The sequence below is a fragment of the Pseudopodoces humilis genome, chromosome 3, assembly GCF_049639895.1.
Source record: "Pseudopodoces humilis isolate 2021_Gansu_Grassland_sample_001 chromosome 3, ASM4963989v1, whole genome shotgun sequence".
Lineage (NCBI taxonomy): Eukaryota > Metazoa > Chordata > Aves > Passeriformes > Paridae > Pseudopodoces > Pseudopodoces humilis.
In genome coordinates this window covers 68,814,004-68,837,781 of record NC_142202.1, presented here as the reverse complement: position 1 = coordinate 68,837,781, position 23,778 = coordinate 68,814,004, and the positions used below count along the sequence as shown (strand labels likewise).

The 23,778-nt window shown below is 45.2% G+C and overlaps 1 protein-coding gene across 4 annotated transcripts; it reads right to left on the bottom strand.

Moving 5' to 3' along the window:
* Window positions 1-5,650: 5,650 nt before the first annotated feature.
* On the bottom strand, window positions 5,651-23,380 carry DDO (D-aspartate oxidase). 4 transcript variants are annotated; one of them, XM_088053247.1, is made up of 6 exons: window positions 23,234-23,380; window positions 22,429-22,586; window positions 18,750-18,953; window positions 18,451-18,559; window positions 17,484-17,660; window positions 5,651-14,961 (listed from the first exon to the last, which is right to left on the bottom strand). In XM_088053247.1, the coding sequence occupies exons 3-6, from the start codon at window positions 18,919-18,921 to the stop codon at window positions 14,394-14,396; spliced, it is 1,026 nt and encodes a 341-aa protein (XP_087909373.1). In that variant the 5' UTR covers window positions 18,922-18,953; window positions 22,429-22,586; window positions 23,234-23,380; the 3' UTR covers window positions 5,651-14,393. The 4 variants fall into 4 exon arrangements, with proteins under 4 accessions (XP_087909373.1, XP_087909374.1, XP_005518329.1 ...); XM_088053248.1 differs by having other exon boundaries at window positions 22,429-22,561; XM_005518272.3 differs by lacking the exon at window positions 22,429-22,586 and having other exon boundaries at window positions 18,750-18,957.
* Window positions 23,381-23,778: the final 398 nt, after the last annotated feature.

Here is a 23,778-nt window from a genome sequence, read left to right as displayed (position 1 = left end):
TGTGCATGACTTTGCTTCTCTGTGAAATGGCAGCATTCATATGGAGAACAAAAGTAATGTTGCTGCTCAGGGAAGAGAGATTTTTTCCTCAAGAACATTAAATGCAGGGGGATTATTTCACAAAATTCTTAGCACAAATGTTGTTTTAAGCTATCAGCACCTTGTCAATAAATAATGTTATGTGAAGGTCCTATTAAAATACATGTTCATGTGTGTATATGGTTATAGAGGAAATCTTGAAGGCAGGTTGATTCCAGAAGTATCAAATTCAGAAATACACTTTAAAACTCTCTCTTGAAGTTTAATCCTTGAGAAATCAAAGCTTTCCTAAAGCTTGAACAATGCATACTCAGATGAAAGAGGTGTATCTGAGCAGAATAGAAACCACAAGGTCTTTCTTGGTTTTAGCATCAGAGTTTCTTCTCTCATTGTGCAGTTTCAGCAAAAAGCTCAAATACATGAATACAGCCACTCTTCTTGTCACCACTGAGTTGTAAGTGCTGACCTTGTACAAAATATTCCCTTCCTTAGAAAGCTGATAAACTCCATTTTCTGGGCATGCTATCACTGGTCCTGATAAAGAACAGTTCAGTAATTTAACTCCATGTTTTCATTTTCCTTTTGTGTTTTAACAAACAATTTAATTTCTCGTACTTCCTCCCCAGCCCCCTGCCCTGCAATTTCTTATGAATATAAGTATGCCTGTTAAAACCACAACAGAGGGTTTCTAAAGATAGAGAATAAGAGAACAATGGTAGAGAATGATCTCAGGAAATCTCAGGGACAATAAGAAATCTTATCAGGGTTAGCATGAGAATCAGTAAGAATTAAGATAGTCCTTAAACAGTCTCACTTCTTCATTTTAACAAGTGTATTATAAATCAATTCCTCCCCCAGGAATTGGCTGCAAAGATATGTGTGTGAACAAAGCCTGTTGAGAAGAAGAGCAAATTAAAATTTTAGCATAATGCATGAAACTCCAGTCCAGCTGGAGGATGGGCCTTTTTGAGGTGATTGCTGGGAAATACAGCTTCTGCAAAGTTTTACATCTTTCCCCAAGCATGGTCTCTGTTTGAGTCAGGCAGCAAATAACCTGTCCTCCTTGCTCTCCTAAAGCAAGATGGATGGTGTTGGAGGAACATTCATCAAGCTGGACCCAGCTGAGCACAAGCTGCCACCATGAAACGCAAGCAGTAACTGTAACAGCAACTCTGAATGTGAGAATGCAATTTCTGCTGAGAACAGTGAGCTTCGTGCCCTGATAACCAAAATCAGACATTGGTCTTCCAGTATCTACTTTTTATGCAGGTACCACAGAGCTACAGTTCCCTCAGTTTCTCCAGGAAAAGTCTTTAAACTGTTAAAATTACTCTCTCATTTACAAATTTGTCTGTAGTAAGAGCACGGTGCTAAACTTCTAGAAGGAAAAAGTTTAACACAAATGGAATGTCATTGCTTCAGTGCTATCTTTGCTGCTTACAAATTACCTCTTGCCTGAGATATTGTTGGTAGTGAAATCTCTCCTTTGCAGCAGTTATTTAATGTTTCTCTCTCTTACGGCCATTTTCAGTTCAAGCACCTTTCCTACCCCATTCATCTTCTGCCTCCACCCACTGTCAGGGCTTCTGTTTATCTTCTGGTTAGTTAAAATGTCTGCCCCAATCCCTGTGCAAAATTAAACCCCAGGCAGGAAAATCGCCACTAGGATTCCCTAGGATTCTGCAAGTCTTAGCAGTCTTAGCAGGGGCTGCTAATACAAGTCAAACATTCCTCCTATAAAATGAGTAAATGAATAAAAACACTCTTTTCGACTCTGTGCTCTGGACGTGATATGAGCCACTTGCCAAACTCTTCAGGACAGAGCAGAGGAAGAGTTTTTTCCCTCTCCTTCCTCCTACACTCCTGACTAATGCTTCAAAAATTGGAGTGATGTTGTTCTGTGCACTTGAAAACAGAGATGTTCTGTGTAGAAACTTTCACGAGCACGGTGTGTCCTTCCCACAGAAGATGCATGTGCCTCAGATCCTGAGTCTGCAGCAGTCAGAGCTTTGGTCCAGGCCTGGTTTATTGCCTTGCACATTTATGTGTGAAAGTTCTGCCATAGCCCTGAGGAATTAAAAGTCTGTAGCTCCCTGGGTGACTTCTTGGTGATGGCTTTTGTGCAAGCCTGGTTTCAATTCTGTTCCTTGAAATTTGAGCTCAAAATCCTGGAAGTATTTCTTTATGCACCAAGTGACAAACCTCTGTGGAACCTGCACACAGCTCTGCCAGGTAGATACAGCCCTTACTCCTTCTCATGCCTTAAATCCCACTGAAAACTATGAAAAAAATCTCTTTGTGTTAACTTTTAAATGTTAGCAACAGAGAAGTAAATTGGCTGTATTGGTCTATTACCCACTTACCGTTGCTGAGAAATACGTGTCTGAACAGCTGTCAAGGCAAAAGCTCAGCTGTGTGAATCATTAAAACTGGTTCTCAGCTCACCACTGGTAAGTTTGAAGATAACAACTAAAAAATATATGTTCATCCAGTCTCCCATTAGCTCTCCTCAAGCTCGTGGGGCTTTTTAGGCAGCTTAACACAAGATTGATCTTGCTGTTCAGCAGCACAGCATAAGGCACAGGCAGAAGCTGTCTTTCCCTGCAGCTACAGAAGGAATCAAACAGCACAGCCTTGCCACATGCTCCAAATTTGACAAAAGAGATGGCTGATAATTGTTGGCCTGGAGAGGGGATTATAGCTCAAGGTTTACCTGTGAGTCACATCCTTGTGCATTTGCACTCATACATACCTGTACCTGTACACACACATCCACTGCAGGAAGGAGAAGAAGAATGAGACAGCCCTTTGGGAGAAGATGCTCTGCAGCTCTCTGCTACTCCTGGGCCTTGACTTTATTTATTTAACCTTAATCATTGGGTTATCTACAAAATAGAACTGTTGCCTCCAGAAGCTGTGTTTCAGTCCTGGAGAGGAATAACAGTGCTTTTACTAAATTGTTCAATCATTCTGAACAATCAAAATTCTGCCTGTTTTTTTAAAATAAGGGCTGGGAATTTTATTGAAGAGATATTAGTATAAAAATTGAAAATGTATTGCCACTGTAAAAAAAAGACATTCCAGTTTACAGGAATTAGGTAGTGATGGTTCACATACCGTTGCACAAATATTTTTGTGATATCAGTTCATCATCTGTATTTTCCCTATATCTATACTGTAATCCCAGATGTCCAGCTTTGCTTAGAAATTATCCTGAGTTTCTATTAAAAATCCTATTTTCTATGTATTTTCAAGATTACCTTAGTGTTATTCTGGCTTCAGATCTCTGCCTTTTTTTGGATGCAATAAATCTGACTTACATTTTTACACTTTTAAGCTCAAGGATGAAAAATATCTTTCATTAAAAAGTGTAATTTGGCAAAGGGATTAATCTATAATTGTCAGAATTTGACAAAACACCACAGCTGGAGAAGTAACGATGGCTTTAAGAAATTATATAAGCCTTTTTATTACATGTTTTTAATGGGCTTACATACAACAGTACAAATGCCAAAGTATTTATATAGGGGATGGCAACGGCACTGGAACAATCAAGCAGATGTCACTGAGACAGACCTTCCTTCATCTGCAAGCACTCAGGGAAAAGGGGTCTCCAAGAGCGGGTGAGGTGCAAGCCAAAGTACTGGGGCTGACAGGGAGAAGAACAGCAGCAAAATGTTTTTTGTAGAAGATTCACAAACAAATTAAGACGATAATTAACGTAGTTGCACTTTTTCTATGGGCTGTCTTTCAATGTTGTTCAATACACTGGCGTGTGTTTGTACAATTTATGCGTCATTAAAGGTGACAAGAAGCAATAAAAACTGGGAGTGGCTGGCAGCATCCTTGAGACCTGATGGGTGAAAAACAGCTTTCCTAGGATAGAAGGCTTTCTAAAATGTTCTGGACCAGTATGCAGGCCAATTTGATAATACCCACCCACCTTTAATAAAGGCCTCATCCATGTGTCTGGAAAGTATCTAATTTTTTTGGGACAGTTTGAAATTCAGTCTTTGTCTGTAACAAAAGGTTGGTTTTTTTAACTATTACCATGTGGTCAGCCAGTCCTCTCCTCCATCTGGTTGCATTTTGAAGTCTTAGATACAATCCTAACAAGGAGGAGAGAAATGGTCTGCCCTCAGCAGAAAAGATACCACAGCTCCCCTGCAGCTGAGCAGCCTGTCTAGGAGCAGACGGTGAGGATAAAACTCAGTGTTCTTCCCGCAGGCTCTTTTCCAAGCAGTTTGCCCTCAATGTCATGTGGCGCAGCATCAATGATGCAGAGACACCACTTTGATCCAAAGTGGAATGACCTTCTCAGCCAAGAATTTGCATGTAGGTTAGGTGCTACCACAGGGCTCATCCTTTTGGCATGTGCCTCCCTGCAGCATGTCTGCCTCCATCCTCAGCTATGGATGTGGGAAGCAAAGGCCAGTTAGATGCTCTGAAGATGCGCTGGGGAGGACAGAGTGAGTTTGTGACATGTAGGTGCCTCTACCAGCATCACTCCCAGCGATGGCTAATCGAACACTCAGCTGGGGTAATGCTTGTGGCTGTGCCCCAGCTCCTGGCTCACTCACAGGCTCCTTGTTAGGAGGAGATCCCTTTACCAGAATGTATTGAATTTCCTCAGGAACAAGGTCATTTCTCTGCACTTTATCAGGAGATAAAGTACATGTTTCTGAAAGCATAAAGGCTTTTTTGCAGGGCTTGCTTTGTGCCTGCTACTCTCCTGTTGGCAAGGCTGGAGGCAGAGCCAGCAGCTACAGAGGAAAGCCTGCTCTGCCATCTCCCCATGGTCCAGTCAGCACAGTGGGGATGAGTGTCTCACAGGACACTTACCTCCCCTGCGAGGCAAAGATGAAGAAGATGTGGCTTCTCCTGAACTGTAGATGGATCGATGCCAGAAGCTGGACAAACAAAGGAATGAAGTAGCTGGAGCCCAGGGCACCAACACCTGCAGGGGGACACCCCAACACTGGGACATGCAGAGCAGCAGTTAGATGAGGCAAATTTTCCCCTTAACTTTTCACTTCTCCCTCAGGCTTAATGTGAAAAGAAGGTCACTGCCATATAGTGGCAGGAGCCTTTAGGAATCCAGGGCTTTTCACTCAGTCTTTGTGCTGAAGTGCTCAGTCTTACACTGCAAAGACAAACAGCAACAAGATTGCTCTCAGCAACCCAGACAAGAACATTTTAGTACATAATTATGGATGAGATGCAAAAGGACAAAAAAGAGGGAAAACATCTGTTCGCATAGAGTTTATTGCCGTTCACTTAAGAGGCCCATTAAATGCCAGAAAAAGCTATTTATCCTTCTGTTTGAAGCAATTATCCTGCTGCAAATCTCTGTGTCAATTCGTACTGTGATTATTCCTGGAGTGCTGACACTGTGCAGATACACTCACCACACAGAAAAAAGGTGCCCACCCGGGCTAATGGAGGGATTTTCAGAAGCAGGATAGCCAGTGCTTAGCCAGTGCTTTACCTCTGTAGAGAAGTGGGTTGTTTCTTGGAGTCTTTCCCTGGAGTTCAGCTGCCTCGACTCCTTTATTTCAAAAATATCCTTTGAGCTTTTTCATTGGAAGCACACCTAAAAGTGGGATTGCTCTTCTTGAAGTCACAGCAATATGGGATGTGAGAAGCCCAAATCCAGTTCTTTGAATGCTCAAAAGAGACCAGCTCTCCCACAGACCAAGAAATCATTTGACTCACCAGGCTGCAAGGTCTGTGCAGAAGAGAGGCTTCATCTCCTTGAAGCCCAACTATGCATTTGTATGGCAAGGAGGAAAGCAAGTATGAGTGTGTTGGTTCGTCCCTCCTCCCTATCTCCTCTGGCCTGCTCAGGCCTTCCCACGAGAGAATGGTGGTGAAGCTTCTCTTGATCATACTGGGAGCTCTTGGAAAGCTAAGGTGGGGGGTGGTACTGACCGTACCAGGAACTCCTGCTGCCTTACCAAGGTGGGAGATGACAGCAGGAATAATCAGTCATCCCTTGACAGTTTTGGAATGTTCCTTATCTGAAATGTAGCTTAATGTACTGGAATTTCACATACTCACTGGAATTTCAAAGATCAGTTACTAGTCAGTAATAACTAACCCAGATTGCAGCCAGGATGAAAATATATCAGTGGCTTAAGCCAACATCTCACATCCCTAAAACCAGTGGTCCTAAGACAGACCCTTTGAACTCTTCTGGACTGCAGTGGGCTGCATCAGTATTTCCCTCTGTGTGGGACACCTCTCAGAGTGCCCAAACTCTCAAGTTTGTGAAATTCAGAGAAGTGTCACCTGGAAACAGAATCTGGACTGATATCCCACTACTAGAGACTCAACACCCCACCTCACCCCTATTAAATGCCAAAAAGGCATTAGACATGAATATTTCACTGAGTCTTGAGGGAAATGTTTTAATATATGTACACCTTTGTACTTACACATTACATATCCATGCCCACACGTGTATTTGAACATTTGCATGCACACATCTGGGTGTGTGTATTGACTTGGACACCCTATAGCAAACATAGTATGCATGTTATTATCTTGAATCCATAACTGTTATTGCTGTTTGTAGTTGATCCTTGCTTAATCTAACATTTAAGTGCTGCTAGATTCCTTAAACATAAACAATTGATCATGTGTGAGTCTAAGATCAAATCCAGCCATGTGTGGGCACCTCTCTGAGAAGTCTAGCAAGCAAGGGAGTTCACTCTGAATCTCATGACCTGCCAGTCTCCCTTAACCTTTCCTCCTTTACCCCTTTTTACATCCCTGGCCTCCATATAAATCACTCTAAATTGATTCTAATTGGTTATCCTCTATATCCTCTACCATGCACTATTAGAGTAAGCCTTGCCATTGAGCTTTGCCTGACTTTTGTGAATTTGTATGAAAGATTGTTTTCACTAATATATTTGATAGTGATTCTTTAAGCCACCTAAACCACTCTTTTGTGTGACAGAGAAGCTCCCTCCATGGCTCTACTGTGTTCCCTGAGGGAAGGGTTGTTTTTAAGAACTTCATTTTAGCCAAAATGCTGACTAAAGGTTCACACACAGGTTCTGAAACACTGACAGCTGGCTCAGTTGCTTAATTCTCTGATGGCGCAGAGAATAAACAAACCTCGCTTCCTCTGTTTGGCTCACAAATTGAAGGAAAGGCTAGTGTAAGGCTTAGATATCAGCTAGCTGACTGGGACTTTGGAGAAGTTGAATCAAAAGGTGGGAGATGTGACAACAGTGGGAGCACAGCATATGATGCACATGGTACATGTGTCTTACTGTGTGAGAGATATATTGTCCTTATGGTGAATAATGGACATGAACAGGAACACAGGAAAGTGATGTGGGGTAGTGCTCCCCTAGTGCTGGCTGCTGTCAGCAGTGCAAGTTTCAAAGGATAAAAGCAAAACACAGGAAAAATATTCCCTTGAAACTGCTTTTACTTTTGGAAATACATTTTGTACGAAACTGTTCACTTTCAGAAAAGTTTCTTTCCCCTTTCTTTTCTCCCCAGCACCTCCGCTTCTTAATAAGCCTGGGTTTTTACTCATGTCTGCTCCTCCTTCTCCAAAATACGTAATTTTTACTTCTTCATTGAGAAAAACAGACATGAGGGAAAAATTCCCAGAAAAAAACCAGTCCACTTCAGATCTTGAAGCAGCAGTAATTTCTAATACCTGAGCACCCAGAATGGTGTCTGGGCTCACCAGGAGCCTGGTCAGGAGCCATTGGACACATGGACCAGTGCCCCACAAAATGTCCAGCCCAAGCATAACTTGAGGGGCTGGGGGACCCCAAGAACCCACAACATGAGGAACTACAATGCTTTCCTGTCCAGCCTTTTGGTAGGGGAAAAACTCTGGGACATGCTGCTATAGCAGTAGCTTTATCTAGGATTATTATTTTGTTTGTTTGTTTGTTTGTTTGTTTGGCTGTTTGGTTTTTTTGTTATCAACCGCTTCTGTTATGCAGCTACCTTCACATTTTATTGTACTTTTTTTAGTGTTCTCCATAAATAATTGCTCCACGATCCCTCTTCAGAGCTCTATTGAAGCACCCAAGTCCCCCAAGCCTTGCAGGTGTGTGGGAGCCCGACAGCACACAGATTTCCACTGAATTAAGCATCACTCCGTTTGCTCTTTGAGACGGAGTGTGCGGGTTTTTTCAGCAACTGCTTGATCCAATATCTCCCTCTGGTGGAAAGCAGGGAACAGAGCAGCGGACAACGTAACAATAGTCACTTGATTGCTGTGGAAACAATAAAAATCTCGGTCCAGGCCATGATGTTATCTCTAATTGCTACATTTATTCCTAATGAATTTGCAATTTATCTCAAATAGTCCTTGACTGGAAGAGAATGGTAATGAATAGTGAATGCAAATTTTCCTGCATTTTCCAGAAATTTGTTTTAAACAGAGGCAAAAGCCTACATCAAGACAATATGACTTTATGGCATTGTTTCTGTGAAGAAAATCAACAAAATTCCCTGTTGCAGAAAACTATTATTTTGTGCTCAAGCTCTAAAATCCATCACACATCCCATCTGCTCTCTGGAATCACAAGGATTGATAAAAATGTCTCAAAATATAATCGTTCTCTTTGTATACCACAATTACACCTTTGAAGTTTCATGTGAGTATGACAGATTGGTTGCCAGGGGTGCCTCTTCAATGTAGATCAGAAAGTGTGGATAAGGAGGAAATACTCAAGCACAGTTTGGATAACTTATGTCCAGACATGCATGGGCTTAAGGAACAGCAGAGGGATAAAATGCTTTGCCCAGGTGACAGCTAAGTCTTTCTTTCAAGACACCTTTCATCAGCATGGGGAGGTCAGGGAGATTTAATGAACCTTCCACTGTTAATCCTCTCCCATGTGTGAGTATTTCTCTGACACTTGTTCTGTGATTTCAGATGAAAACTGCAGAGCTGATGAGGCAGCACAGAGAGATTTAAGATCAAAATGGACTTTTGAAAATTCCTCAGCTGCCAGCTCAGCTTCAGCTGGAGCTGGAGAGGTAACAGAGGCCACAGCTTTGCTTCAGCTCCTGGCATGAGTCTTGGGTGAGGAGCAGAAACTCAGGGATGGCTGATGAGATATTGCCAGAGGCTGACACCTGGGGCTGGGCAGCTGGATCAAGACAGGACTCGTCTCAACAAACTTCAACTGCCTGAAAGCAGTCAGTGTCAGTGAGCTGGCCTGAAGGCACTGAAAGTGTGACTCCCCTTTGTGGGGAGGTGTACAGCTGGCACAGGGCAGTATCACTATGTATCTAAGATATATCTTAGATTATTTAAATTTTCCATGCCTAGGGAAGCATAATGGAAGAATGTTCAATTATTCCCAAAATCTTAGGGCATCTTCTTGGCAAATTGAAAGCTTTTGGAACAAAAAGATGACGTTTCTGAATAGAATGCTCGATCTTTTTGTGGCATGACTTTAATCAGGGAGAAAACCTCTGTGAGAAGGAGTAAGATTTAAAAAAGAATTTCAAGCTAGAAACTGGGGAAGTGAGGTGGAAGAGAGGAGCAGAGAATCATGATGACATTTGTTTAAAGGTGCCATTTTGACATCTTTATAACCACAAGTCTGAAATATCAGACATATTCCAGAAGGAAGATAATTACTGGGTCATTGTAATAGCATGATAAAAATTACATGGGAAAGAACCAAAATACATCCCCTCCACATTAGGAAAAGGACATGAACTGTGTCAAATTAAAAGCAGAAATGGAAAGGAAGACTAAAAAAATATTTTGAGGAAACTAGTTACTAGACAAAAAAGCCTCGTCTCTCCTAGCAGGAGGAGGGAGCCTGCTGGAGGGCTCTGCAGGTGTCCAGGGTGTGCAGTCATCAAGTGATCAGGGTGGCAAAGGAGTTTGAGAGAAAACACATCCTAACACAACAGCTAAACAGATTACTTGTATCTGCATTCAGCACAGAAAAGCTTAGTGAAATTCCCATGGCAGAACCATTTGTTAAAGGGATAATGCAGGGAAGCTGCCTCAGATTGAAGGGTCATTAGATGAGACTTTAGAACGAATAAATGCAAGGAATAGTAACAAATTCATGAAAAGCAGATGTTACTCGCTTGTGAGTTTTTAAGGAATGCTAATGGAAATTGTTGCACTGTAAGAGCCTGTTTATAAGCCTTTACTTAAAACAGCTGAAGAAAAAAGAGGATGGCAAGTGATACTGTTTTCTTTTAAGCACTGTAAGGGATGTAGAGAAATGCAAACCATTAAATCTGACACCTGTGGCAAGCAAACAGCAAAAGCCATAGTTACAGAATAGTTGCAAGGAGAGACAGAGACTAAGAGGGGAGAATTGGCAGAGCTTTGCAGTGAGAACCTATGAAGCTGTGCACCACCACCCTCTGACAGCTTCAGAGCAAACTGTGAAGCTGCAGATGAGAGCAATCCGCTCACTGTGATCTGCTCAGCTTCTGGAAAGCCTTTAACAACATCTGTCACCAAGGACCCATTAAGAAGCTAATCTGGCATGGGATAAGAGGGAAGATCCTCTCATGAGTCAGCAACTACATACAGGATAGAGAGACAAGGTAAGGATAAATCATCCATTCTTCACAGTGGAGAGAAGCCACCAATTGCATCTTAGAGGGATTGTGGTAGGGCCAGTGTTCATCCACAGACCCATCAGACAGGCAAATGACCGATCTGCTGGTGGTACCAGTCTGTTCAAGGCAGTAAAATGCAAACTGCCTCAAGGAGTTGCAAAACCCATCTCATGATGAAGCAGAGAAAAACACCTGGCTGAGCTGGGAGGAAGACTGCCTCTACCATGGCCTCTGAAACAGCTAGTACTACTCAGAACAGATATCTCATTGACACTTAAATGCTTATTAATGACTATAAAGCATTTGTATACATTATAAAGGGAAGAGAGTTATGGAATGGTTTCTGTTAGAAGGGATATTAAAGATCATCTAGTTACACCCCCTGGCATGGGCAGGCACACCTTCTATTAGACCAGGTTGCTTAAAGCCCCATTTAACCTGGCCTTGAATAGTTCCAGGTATAAGGCACCCACGTCTCTAGACAACCTGTGCCAGGGCCTCACCATCCTCAAACTGAAGAACTTCTTTCTAATCCAAATCCACCCACTTTCATTTTAAAGCCATTCCTCCTTGTCCTGACTATATGCCCTTGCAAAAAGTCTCTCTCCAACTCTTGTAAGCCCCCTCTAGGTATTGGAAGGTGCGGTAAGGTCTCCCCAGAGCTGTCTCCTCTCCAGGCTGAAAAACCCCAGCTCTTTCAGCCTGTGTACATAGGGGAGGTTCTCCAGCCCTATCATCTTCATTATCTCCTCTGGACTTTCTTCACCAGGTGCATTTTCTTCTTATGTTGTGGGCCCCAGAGCTGGCTGCAGCACTCCAGGTAGGGTCTCACAAGAGCAGAGCAGAGGAGCAGAATCACCTTCCTCAACCTGCTGGTCACTCTACTGCAATGTAGACAAGGATACAGTTGGCTCTCTGGGCTCTGAGCACATACATTGCTGGTTGAGCTTCTCCTCAACCAACACCCCCAGGTTCTTCTCCTCAGGGCTGTTCTCAGTCCATTTTCCACCCAGCCTGTATTTGTGTTTGGGATTGCCCCACCCCAGATACAGGACCTTGCACTTAGCCTTGTTGAACATGACAAGGTTTGCAAAGTCCCACCTGTCAAACCTGCCAGGGTCCCTCTGGATGACATCCCTTCCCTCCAGTGTGTCCACTGCACCACACAGCTTGGTGTCGTTGGCAAACTTGCTGAGGGTGCCCTTGATCTCAATGTCTGTATCACTGACAAAGATTTTAAACAGCACCAGCTGTTTAAGAAAGCTGACCCCTGAGAAATAACTTCACTTGGTACACCAGCCCCTCCTTGTTGGCAAGAACAGGGTCCAGCATAGCACCTTGCCTTCTTGGCTGCTCTGTCACTTGGAGAAGGAAACTCTTGGATTGCTTATGCTTTACTGTGCTGTCTTCTCCAATAGGTATGTCCCCATGAGGACCAGGGCTTGTGAAAGTGAGGAAGTTATGTATTATGTAAACCAAGATACTTCAAGGTGGGGGAAGAAGACTCTGAGAGAGAATATGTTGGAGCTTTCTAAACTCAAATGGCCTATGGAGTCACTACCTCTCATAACATACAAGAAAGTGGCACCAGATGATGTTTTCAGGTTCAAGACAAAGTTGAAGGCAACAAGTTCTGCTCCTAGACAAAGAAGTTTCTGCCTTTCTAGAACCTGTTTTCACAGGATGTTTGGTTTAGAATGGTTTTAGAAGCAAGTCAACAACTGTGTGGAAGATAAATCATCTGAAACACTAAGCCACCCCTCAGATGAGGAAGATCCTAGGCTAGAAGTGGCTGTCTCCTCTGCTGGCCATGAGCAGAGCTAGGACACCAGACAGATAAACTTTGCAGCCAAACCTATTCTGACACTGTATCAACCAGACAATTTTAGAAGAACACCATCGCCCTGCAGAGAAGTGCAGAAGCATAGCTTTGCTTTTTTTATGGAGCTATGATCACCCTATTATTAGCAGTAGTGTTTCTTGCTCCAGGGTAAGTTACACAGTTTGCTATTTTTAAGCTTAAAATAAAGATTAAGAAAAAAGAATCCATTCTTAAGTTCTTTTTCCATGTATTTTAATGTTTTGTGTTAGCTGAGGACAAAGCTGCAGTTTGACAAGCCCTATGCCAACACTGCTGCCAAAAGCTGCAGCTCTGTCCTCTCATACCACTGGAAAGGACAAATGGGGGGGACGGAGGGGGGAATGCAAAATTAGCCTTCAGAACTGAGAAAAAGAGGACGAGGCTGCTGAAGGCAGGGCTGGCTTAGGCTGGTCCCAGGCACTTATTGACCTATAATTTAATTTGGTTTCCTCTGACAGCTGTCCCTTGCAAATGATAACTGTCCTCATCCCCCCTGAGAACAGCAAGAGTTGGCAGCCATGGCTGAATGTGGCCTTTCTTGCCATCCCAAATGAAAGAAAATCCCTTGCTTATGAAAGGAAACACTACAGAAGTGACCTTTGCTCCACTATTAGAAATTTATTTATCAGTTAATTTTAATCACTGAAATTATTGAAGGATTTTGAATAGTTTTGTAATTCTATGGACAAAAAAGCTAGACAAAAATGGATGATAACACTCTCAAGTGAGCCATTTAAGATTTAATGAGGCATTTAATCACTAAGAGTCAGACCTGTACTTTGATGGTAAGATGCCATTCTGGGGAGTGATTATCTTCAGACACATCAAAGGGCTTGAATTGCTGAGGGGGGTGTAAAGCCCAACAGAGCCTCTGCCACGGAGTGAAAAGATCCGGGCTCTGGTGACTCAGCCTTTTTACAGCAGAAGGGCTTGCTCATGTCCAGTTACAGACAAATTTTTCTTTAAAGTGTGTATCTTGTCTTAAATGGCTCTTCTATGAAACTGATGCTGGTGTTAAAATCCTTGTAGGTTTGTCTCCAATTTATTCATATCAGCTGTTGCAAGGAAAACAGCCAGTGTTGTTATGAAGTAGAAAAGAGATGTTGCATTCCCAAGCCCACTCTGAAAAATCCTCTTCAACTGAACAAAGGCCATATCAATGTTGCTGTGCGGGGGAGGAGGGGAGGAGATGGGGGGAAATCATTGGTGTCTGAGAGCAAAATCTGAGTGCCTTGAAGGAAGAAAACAGATTTGCAAACTAGTGTGAGAAAATACGCACAAAACTGTAGCTCATGTGGGGCAATATTAGCAGAAACTGTAAGTTCCCTGAAGTGCAATATGAGCAAATGCAGTGATGGGTATCATAGACCTGCTCTTAAAATCACACTTGCCTGGTCACTGTGTGTGACAGTGACCTAACACTGCTTTCTGTAAGAGCTGACCTGAAGCATTGTAATGAGGCACTGCATGGAGTTTTCTTTTCCTTCTAAATCATATAGACAATGATAAACAAGGGCAATTCTAGATTAGATTTGGTACAAGAGGAGACAACTTATTTTTACTGAATCTGAGCCTACTGCATCTGACACCCTTTAGATGCAGAAATGCTGAATTGATGTTATTTGTACTACACTGCAGCAATTTGAACCCTGTTATGTGAAGAGTATTTATGTATCTTGTCTTCTTCACATGAGGCTAGGACAAATGCCAGGGCAGATGGAGGAGACGATCAGCTGGACTAATACTTGGATCAACACATTATGCCTTTCCAAGGTGATAGAAGATACCACTGAGTATCTGCACTGGAACAAGCTGTTGACTTAGTTCCCTTCTATACAGTAATGGACTAAAAGATCAAGCTGCTGCTAGGAGATGCAGCACTAGCTGTAAATGGAAAAGGAGCATCTGGGATTCAAAGCTTGGCCCTCGATGAGGAGCCTTGCAGAGCAGAAATGCACTTTCCTACCAGGTGAGCAGCCTCGTTGGCTGTGCCCCTGTGCACTGAAAAGCCACCTGCCCCATGCCCATAGTTGTGGACCACTGGGACCTTAACTCCTCCTTGGCTCAAAACCTCTCTTTGCACTCTCACACACTTCCTGGACGGCCTCAGGCCCACCTTCACCTGGATATCCTGAGCTCCATGCAGTGAGGGCTCAAGGGAGCAGCATCTATCAAAGATGTCTCTAGTAGTGCCAGCATCAGGGGAGAGACTCCAGCTCCCCTCTTCCCTGGTTCCCCCTAGGGTCACCCTGTGTATCCCTGGGTAGATGTAAGTTAAGCCATCTCCATCCCGGATGAAGTGTTTCACCCAAGGAGCATGAACCTTGAGTACTTGTCCCCTGACAGGGAAGAGCTGCTTGTCCCCCACCAGCTGGTGAGCTCCGATGCCTGCGCAGTTGACAAGGACATCATATTCACTGTGCAGTTCCCACAGGTCTGCCACTTTCCTGGTGTACATCTGGGTGCCAGTTGCCTTCAACCTGCAAAAAGACTCCGGAAGTGAGGCAGAAAAGAAACCTCTAAACCCTTACATAATTATTATGAACATTAAGTAAATGAGATGGATTGCCTTTGCCTTTACATACTGATCAAAACCAAACAATAAATGGGACAAAAAGCAAAGAAAATGCCATGGGGGTTCTGTTTGTGATTTTTTCTGATTTGATCAAAGGTATTTAGCCTGGTCAGGCTGGAAAAAGCAAGTCAAGCAGTTTTAGAGAAGGGTCTGGCATCAGACCCTAGGCAAACAGTCAGGTCCTTGCGGTCTTGATTAATTTCTGTAACAGTACCAAGCTTTAAGAGCCCAAGCAAGCTGGGAAACAACAAATTTATTTACCAGCTTGCTCATGCTAATGGCGGAGCTATCGCACTATGTCCCTTTTAATTTGCCTGTTACATGCTGCCACATTCATTCCCAACTCACTTCCTGAGCTACGTAGCCATCTAGTGCCACATGCCAAGCCCTGAGATCTGCACTAAGGCTGAGCAGATGTGGCACAGGACCCCCAGAGTGCCCATAACCTTCTGGAGCAGCAGCCAGGAGTCACCCAAGATGGCTCAGAGCACTATACATGCATGTCTGCTCTTCAGTGAAAGTCATCTCTTCTTGAGATTCATTTTTAAGCTCAATTTCAAGCCAAATCCTCCTGTGAACTTGCCTGAATTTTGAAGATCTTTCCTGTGGAAAATCACTGGTATGAGATGGAGTCCCTGTATGCTGTCAGCTGGATCCCATTGCTCAGGGATTTTGCTGGGGGTTTTAGCATAAGCAAGTCAGGAGACAGGTCTGTGATGCACTAAGTGGAAAATCCCATCCTCTGCAACATTCTAGCATCTGGCAAAGTCATCAACCCCACTGTAAAGGCAGTGGTTTCCCACAGAGCAATGAGTGAGTCAAGAATCCAGGGCACAGTTGATGCTTTGGAGCCTGATGTAGCAGGACACTGAAGCTGTCTGGGAAAAACAGGGGAGACCTCATGCAGCAGCTGTGGCTGGGCAACTTGCAGGGAGAGCTCCTAAGAGTTGTAACTGGGACTCTGTCACCATGCCACAAAAAATACACCAATGAAAAAACCTGCTGAAAACTCCTGCATTTGGGCAAGTAAGCAGGAAAAAATTCCTGAAGTCTATTTTTGGCCAAGCAAGGTGGGCACAACAATTTTCCTTGTGGATTGCCAGGAGAATGGTCTATAAATACTGCTCAGGTCACTGGGGGTTTGAGAATTAGTTACACGTTTAATATTCTCTCATTTCTCATCACCAGGGAGAAGAGAAAAGAAAGAGCTTGATCATCTCATTAGACTACATCCTTTGAGAAATAAGAAGACTACAGCAGGAACGAGGAGGGAGCAGAAATCACACGGCAGATACTAAATGGGTTGTACAACTTAGCTGTCATGCAGCAGAAATTTGCTTCAGTTAGGCAATGAAATATGACAGATCATGTGTACCGAGTAGATGGCACAGACCCCACACAGCACTGGTGCCACAGGAGAACTCCCAGCTCGCCTGGCTGCTACAAGAAGAAATGTTTTTTCGCATTTTGCAGTGTGATAAAAGGCATCCAAGTAACCAGCTGAGCTGGCAACTTGTACCTTGGTGTCATTACACATCTCTTTACTTAACCCCAAATCAGCTTGCAGCCTGTCTCCTTCTCTCAAGTGGATACAGCCATTTGCTCACTTTAGAGGTACTTACTCAGATTAAATACTTATCCCAGTATGTCCCAGGGTGTCAAAGCCCTTTTAGATCTGCATCCTGTCTCTTCTATGGTTCTCCAAAATTGAGGTATTGGGGGGAAACTTAAAAATTGGCAGATTTTCTAACTTTGATGTCAATCCAGGCATGAACTCTGATGCCACTACTCCTCAGAGTGAGTGCATCACCCATCTCATGCAGGCAAACATTTTCAAAAAATTTGTTTCAAGATGATGCTCTTTAACATTTTGGGCTTTTTTTCATCTAAATGGATTAAGAAATTAGTCCAATTGTTGAACAAATTTGAGATTAATTGGTCCAGCTACTTCATAAGTGCAAAGTCTTTGCAATAGGACACCTTCCTAGATGTGCTTATTCACTCAGGGGCTGGATGAATCTTCAAAAACAGAGGGACATAATTTGGGAAGTTTGGCAAATGTGGAGCAGCCAAATGTCTTCTCAGGACATGGCAGGTTCCTGATGTACCTTCAAGGTCTGGCTGGCCAAGTATGGTGCCTGTGGCTATGTTGGCCTTTTGCCCAGGGTCACTCACACTCTAAGGCCCACTGTAAAGACACTTTGGGAGAAAGCGGACATTGCATAAACAGTGCTTTTCACATTTTAGAAAAGTTGGGTATTTATTTTGTGTGCTTCTCCCCAAGCAAGAGTTTGTTGCATTTTCTGCAAGAAGAAACAGCCTTTTTCCAGTTTTATTCAAATCTAAGGCTCTCAAGGAGACCCTGTCTTGCCTCCAGTCCCTCTGCCAGAGTTTCCCTCTGCATGCCCAGCCTGCAGCAAAACCTACCTTTTCTCCAGCCACAGCAGGTAGGGTGGGCAGTCACATTTGAGGGTTGTAAAGGCCTGACCAAATCGGTGCTGTGGGAACTTTAGGAGTTCTGCTTCAGACATTGCTCGAAATCCCAGCACAATATCTGACCAGAAAGGTAGCTCTTCTTTGGGAGTGCTTTTAAAGACCTGCCAACTAAAAAGACAGAGAAAAACCTGGAAAACTTCACTGGTATTGCTCTGCCATGTTATGTGTCATGGCAATCATTGCATGAGCTCAGGAACCTCTTTTCCCCCATCAGTGCAGCTCTGCAAGGTTAACAGCAATGGGTAAACATCGCTTCCTGCTCCTGCAATACCTGCCTGAGTCAGCACAGCTGGGCTTGAGGGTGGCACATCAAGGTAAACGAACTGCAGAGAGCCCTGCCAGTGATGGTGCATGTACGGAGTGCCCTCATTCAGTGTCTCCACCACTACTGCAGACACCTGGTGGACCTGGTGGGGCCACCTGCAAACCTGCTTACCATTCCTGGGGTATCCATAAAGCTACAGAGTGCTCAGTTTCAATACTCCCAAGAGGAGAATTTCTGAGTAGATAATAGGCAGCATAAAACATCCCCAACACACAATCCCCAGCTGAATCCCTGTACCTAGCTGCTGAAGCTGGAGGATCCTGCAGTCCCACCCCTCTGGAGATGATCCCTGCTGCAAACAGCTAGTGGGTAACAGTGTAGAAAACATCAGTTTAAATAGTAAAAGATATTTGGTGCTGCTCAGACTGGAGTGGCTTTTCTGTGCACACCTGTCTCTGAATTTTGCCTAAAAATACATCGTATATGAGCAGCTACAATGCATTTTCTTTGGAATACAGACATAAAAACTATTCCTTGGAGGGAATACCCCTGAATTCTAGCAAAGAAAACCTGTCTGTCTGCTTCAGAACACAGCACAAATGTACATAAGGCTGCCCCAGGGGCTGTTCTTACCCAGAGACTAGGTGAATGCCAGCCTCTGATGCCTCGGCTGAGTTGCTGATGGCAAAAAGGTAAGTGAAGGTCTCTTTGAACCACTGCTTCTGCCTGTGGATCGGTGTGTCTGCATGTGAACAAAACCAAATGTGCAGACAGGAATAACGCAAAGAAAAGAAGCATACAATGTCAGGGATATGGGATAGACAGGGAACACAGGTCAAGGCACTTTTCTTCTTGAGCCTCTATGCACCGCTGCACAACTGGACACAGCTGCATGAGGTGCCACGGGCAGTGCTACCCTGAATTAAACAAACCTGGGTAGGTGTGAGGGATGAGCATCCCAGCTGCCACATCACTCGTTGTGTTGGGGCTGAACTGGTCCGAAAGGACTGTTACAGAGCAGCTGGGACAAGTCTCTGTGATGCACAGTGCTGTGGACAGGCCGATGACTCCCGCACCCACCACTGCAACCTTGGGTGAGGCCATCTCCAGGATGCAGAGCTAGAGCAGAGAGGTTCCTACCTGCATTTGGAAACAACATATCACATGTCACTATCATCCAGGGTGAGTATCAGGCTATGAAGCACTCACATGAGATGTAATGTTATCACTCCCCGACAACTAATTGAAGGTTGACTACTGCACACAACCAGGACTGTGGTGTGGACTAAAAAAATCAGCCTTTGATATGACAAAAAATTTTGAAAATTCTTTCAGTAGCCACTACCTCATCCTCAGCACAAGAGGGTGATCTTCATGTACACCACTAGTGTTTGGGCTGGTTTGGAGGTTTCCTCAATAAAACGTGTGGGAGTGAGGCACCCATCAAGTTTTCTGTTGTATCAGGTGCAAAAGTCACAGAGCTCTGGAGAAATTGGCTTTTTTAGAGCTTTTTAAGCAAAAAGGTTGCATGAATATTGGGATCTCCAGCAGTGAGGGCTGTCACTACCTGGGCAGCAGAAGCAAATCACAGTGGAGGTCTCCAATCCATTCTTGGTGCTTGTACCTACCAGCATGACCCACTACCTTGGACAGATTCATGGGCATCCAAGATGCCCATGCTCTCTCAGCAGCACATGGCGGTCTCCACATGCCAGCCAGTCTTGCTGCTCCAAGGGCCTGTATTTTTGCCTCTCTTTGCTTTAGTTTATAACTTATGCTTTATGCCCTGGAGCAGCTTTATTCCACTCCTCATCTGCTAATTGCTACTCCATGAAGTGCAATGTCTCTATTTTCTCTGTCCTGGGGAGTGGCACATAGCTCCTAGTTGACAATCACCTGGCTGCCCATCCCAGTGAGATGCCAGACTGTGTTCCTGGCCATGGCCAGCACAGGTCTCACACTGGTGAAGGCACCAAGCAGAACTGAACCATGCAGCTCCATGCATCCTGCAAACTCCCCGAAGCCAGGACTAAATGGGCCTAGAAGAGAGAGACTGGGCAACCTCAGAGGTGATGAATCCTTTAGCAGCTTTGAACCAGGTGAATAGGGGTGCTCCTGCTGGGTCAAGCACCCCTTCAATAGGTTACTGTCAAAATCTGACCAGGGATGTAGGGGGAGGATCCCTTCTGCCTATAAATAATTTTTTCCTGGAATATCTACAACATACACTTTCAGAAAGGATGCTGAGTGAGATAGACCTTCAGTTTTGTGCCCTGATTGTTCTGGTTTCTCCTATGGGGCTTGCTGATCAGTGACTGTAGAAATCCAGCCTTTCTAACTGCTTTCTGAGAATTTTTACTGGAAACCAGTGCCTGCGCTTACAATGACAGGCTGATTTACCATCTTCATGTAGCTTTTGGCATCTTTGATGTAAATTTAGGCAAGACAGACAGCGTGGAATTATGATAGGTCAGGTTTATTTATGAGATCCTTGCTCATAACTGTTCACACAGCTTCTCACTTACCCCTGAGGTTTTGCTACTTAAAATTTGATGTTTCTGCTATGTAAGAAGGGAAAGAGCAGCAGGCACTGTTGCCTATCATTTCATTCCTTCTGCATCACAGCCAAGGGTTGTTACAACCTGTCTTCTTCCACTCATGGCAATGATTAAGTTTCTTTCTGTTAATTATCACATTTTCTTTCACAAGCTGACTACAGAAGTGCCTGCACAGCAGAGAAAGAGGACACAGTATGGGAGGGAAAATGGACCCTGGACCAGAACTGCTGGCCTGCATGGCTGACACGCAAAAACCCAGTCTGGAAAAATGCTGGGGGAAGGGGAAACGGAAAGTAAGGAAAAATATTAGTAACAAGAAATTGGGGGGCTGGGTAATAATTCTGTAATTACTTAGGAAAACTAGTTCTGAGAAAAGTCTCTAAACACATCTTTATGAACAAACCTTCTCACTCAGAACTGTCAGCTGTGGAAATGGTGTGTGGCTCTCAAGCCTCCCAGCAGTCTGTGGACAAGCTTTTTCAGCTGCCCTGGAACATATGCAACGGGTACATTATCCACCTGCTAGAGATGTGCTTTCAGTTGTCCCTCACAACTCTCCTTTGCTGAAGCCCTTGGACCATGATGGAGATTGAATTTCCCGACTGACCTCCCTGTCCCTGGGGAAGAAAGGGGAGCTGTGGCTTGATGAAGATTCAGGTTTCACAAGTCTACCCAGTTCAGATGGGATTTTTGCCCAGACGAGCCAGTTTTTTATCAAATGATCCCTGTGCTGCAAAATCCAGTAAGGGCAGGAAGGGGTTGCTGACAGTGCTGGAGCCTGTAGGAGCAGCTCAGAAGGCAGGCATTTGTTCAATGCACCATTTTTCCTGCACCTACTGCTGCAGTCCAGGAACATGACAAGACTTCATGCCAAAAACTAACTGGGTGCAAAGCAGAGTCTACACACAGCTTGTATGAGCAACTCTGGCTTTGCAGAGCCACTGACCCCACTTTGAGTGCAAGGCCCACCTATGGCTTTGCCCTGGAAGCACAGCCTGCATCTTGTGGGGTGGGGAGCACAGGACGAGAAATTATTTTTAGCTGATGTGGCAGCCCAGCTTAGTCCCAGCAGGGGAGACATTCTCATCCCCTCAGACAGGCCTGAGCATTTTGCAAAAATCAGCATTTAAAAGGCAGATCAGTTGCAGTAGCTGCTGGGGAGGGAGGCAAATGGTGTCAGGTACTATTTAGCTCTCTGTCCCTTCAGTGTACACAGAACAGGCCAGAAGCCAGAGAGAGTCACCTGGAGCTGCAATTCCCCCAGCAATGAGGACCCCAGTTGCCTGATGTGGGTTTCATGTCATGTCCCTGCCACCCTGCTGATTCTCCCAGGACAGAATGAATTAGTTTAAAAAATACTGAGATATTTTGTGACGTGACTTCACCTCTCAACTCCCACGGCTGAGGAGATATGTCAGCCTCATGTGACACAAGGCGGTCTTTATTCTTTCTTGCCTCAAATAGTATGCCACCATTAAATGCCACTAACTTTCAGCTCTAACATCATTCTGGCAGTGGGTAACATGGCCAATATGGATAAATACACTGTTCCCCAGCACACACACACAGAGGAACGTGTACATCCACTGCCAGCTGCAGCTGCAGCCCCTGGTCACAGCACGCTGAATGTTCTTAGCTTGTGTCGCAACCCAGCCAGCCTACCAAAATAAGCATATTTACACACCCAAATAAACAGTGGAAAAAGCCCAGCTGAACTGTTGACCAGAAAAGTCAGAACAGGAAGTAACTAAAGAAAACCAAAACCTGTTATATTTTAAGGCCTTGGTTTCTTGGGGTTTTTTTGGTTATTTTTAACTGACTCTCATCATAATGAGATAAATGCTGAAACACTGTTTGGAATCATGTGAAGCCTGTGGTACTGGGGAGCAAAGGCTCAAGCTTTTCTGAGCTGCTAGAGGGGCTCCTCATCCACCAGGGCAGCTGTATCCACTGCCCCTGTCAGTGCATGTCGTGGAACCCTTTCTCCCTTAATTTTTTTGTTGATCACTTTTGTTTAATCACTTTCCCAGTTTACAAGCACCCTTGGTGTTACTTCCCTTCACAGGACCCCAGAGAGGGGATTTTCTGGGCAGAGGCTGATCCATTCTTGGGTCTTTGCAGAGGAGAAGCTCCTGATTTTGGCCTTTTGCCTCTGGCCAGGTCCCCTTTCTGCTCTTCGGGCTGCCCTGTGAGATGTACATTTAGGAAGTGCTGCAGGAGAAAGGAGAGGATGATCTTTCTTCCCTGAACAAAGGACTCTGGGGGCTATTTGGGATCCCCTCAGCCTTTCTACACACAGAACACTGCTGCCAGAAAGCAGGATTCACAGGCGACCACGGAAAGCCACTGTCACAGGGGACCCCGGGGCTACCAGGAGGCCTCAGCTCCTCCTTCAGGTGGATTGTTTGCAAGCCTGGGACACAGCTTCGAAGGGATGATAGGTATACCCCTCCATAAGCTACCTGCAAGAGCCGCCTTCACCAAGAGCACCTACGCCGAGGGATGCTCTTGTTTTCCTCCCGAACGGGAGAGGAAAGCAATCCTCTCCGCGATCCTGGCTCCCCGCAGGGCCGGGATGTCGCCGCTCGGGGCGGGGAAGGGGGGGGAACAGGGAGCAGCTGCGATCCCGGATCTTCCCCCCAGCTAAGCCCTGCGGTTCACCCCTCCCGCCCTGGTGTGTGGGCTGAGCCCTGCCCGGCTCCGGCAGATGGGATCTGCCCACGGGAATTCCCCACGCAGCCACTGCGGGCGCTTCCCCGGCCCTCGGCAGCAAAAGGGCTCCGACATCCAACATTTACTTCTACACCTAGTAGTACGGTCTGGAAACAACCCAATAGGAAAAGAAGAGCAGGCGATACCTGCTGAAGAGGAGGCCCCCGGTCCCCTCTGGAAAAGCCGGCCTCCCGGGAAGCGCGGGGCCCGCCGCCCCCTGTCCCGGGCCGTTCCAGGGCCCGGCTCCGCGCCCTGCTGGACGGAGGAGCTGTTTGTGCCCAGGCCCCGGCTCGGGCCGCCTCCGGCACTGGCAGCGCTCCCGGAGCGCCCGGCGGCCTCTGCCGGGGCCGGGCCCTCCGCCGCTTGCCGGAACTTTTCCCCCTGATACTCCCTCCAGGGGAGGCCCAACGGGACCGGCTGTGCTGCAGGGAATACCCTGTCCTTTTGCTTCCCTCACAGGCAGTCATGTTCTGAGTGTTTCTGGAGCTGCCTGAGGATTGCCACAGCGCTTGAGCAATCGCGCGAGCGGCCAGGAGGGGAACTCCGGCCATCACTGGTCGGTGAGGAACGAGCGGGCTCCTGCCAGACCGCACATCCCAGAGCGCAGCCAGGGAGGGCTGTTTTCAGCAGAAAAACACGAGTTTGTCAAAAACAAACCTCTCTGCAGGAGCTCTAGGATGAAATTGCACGC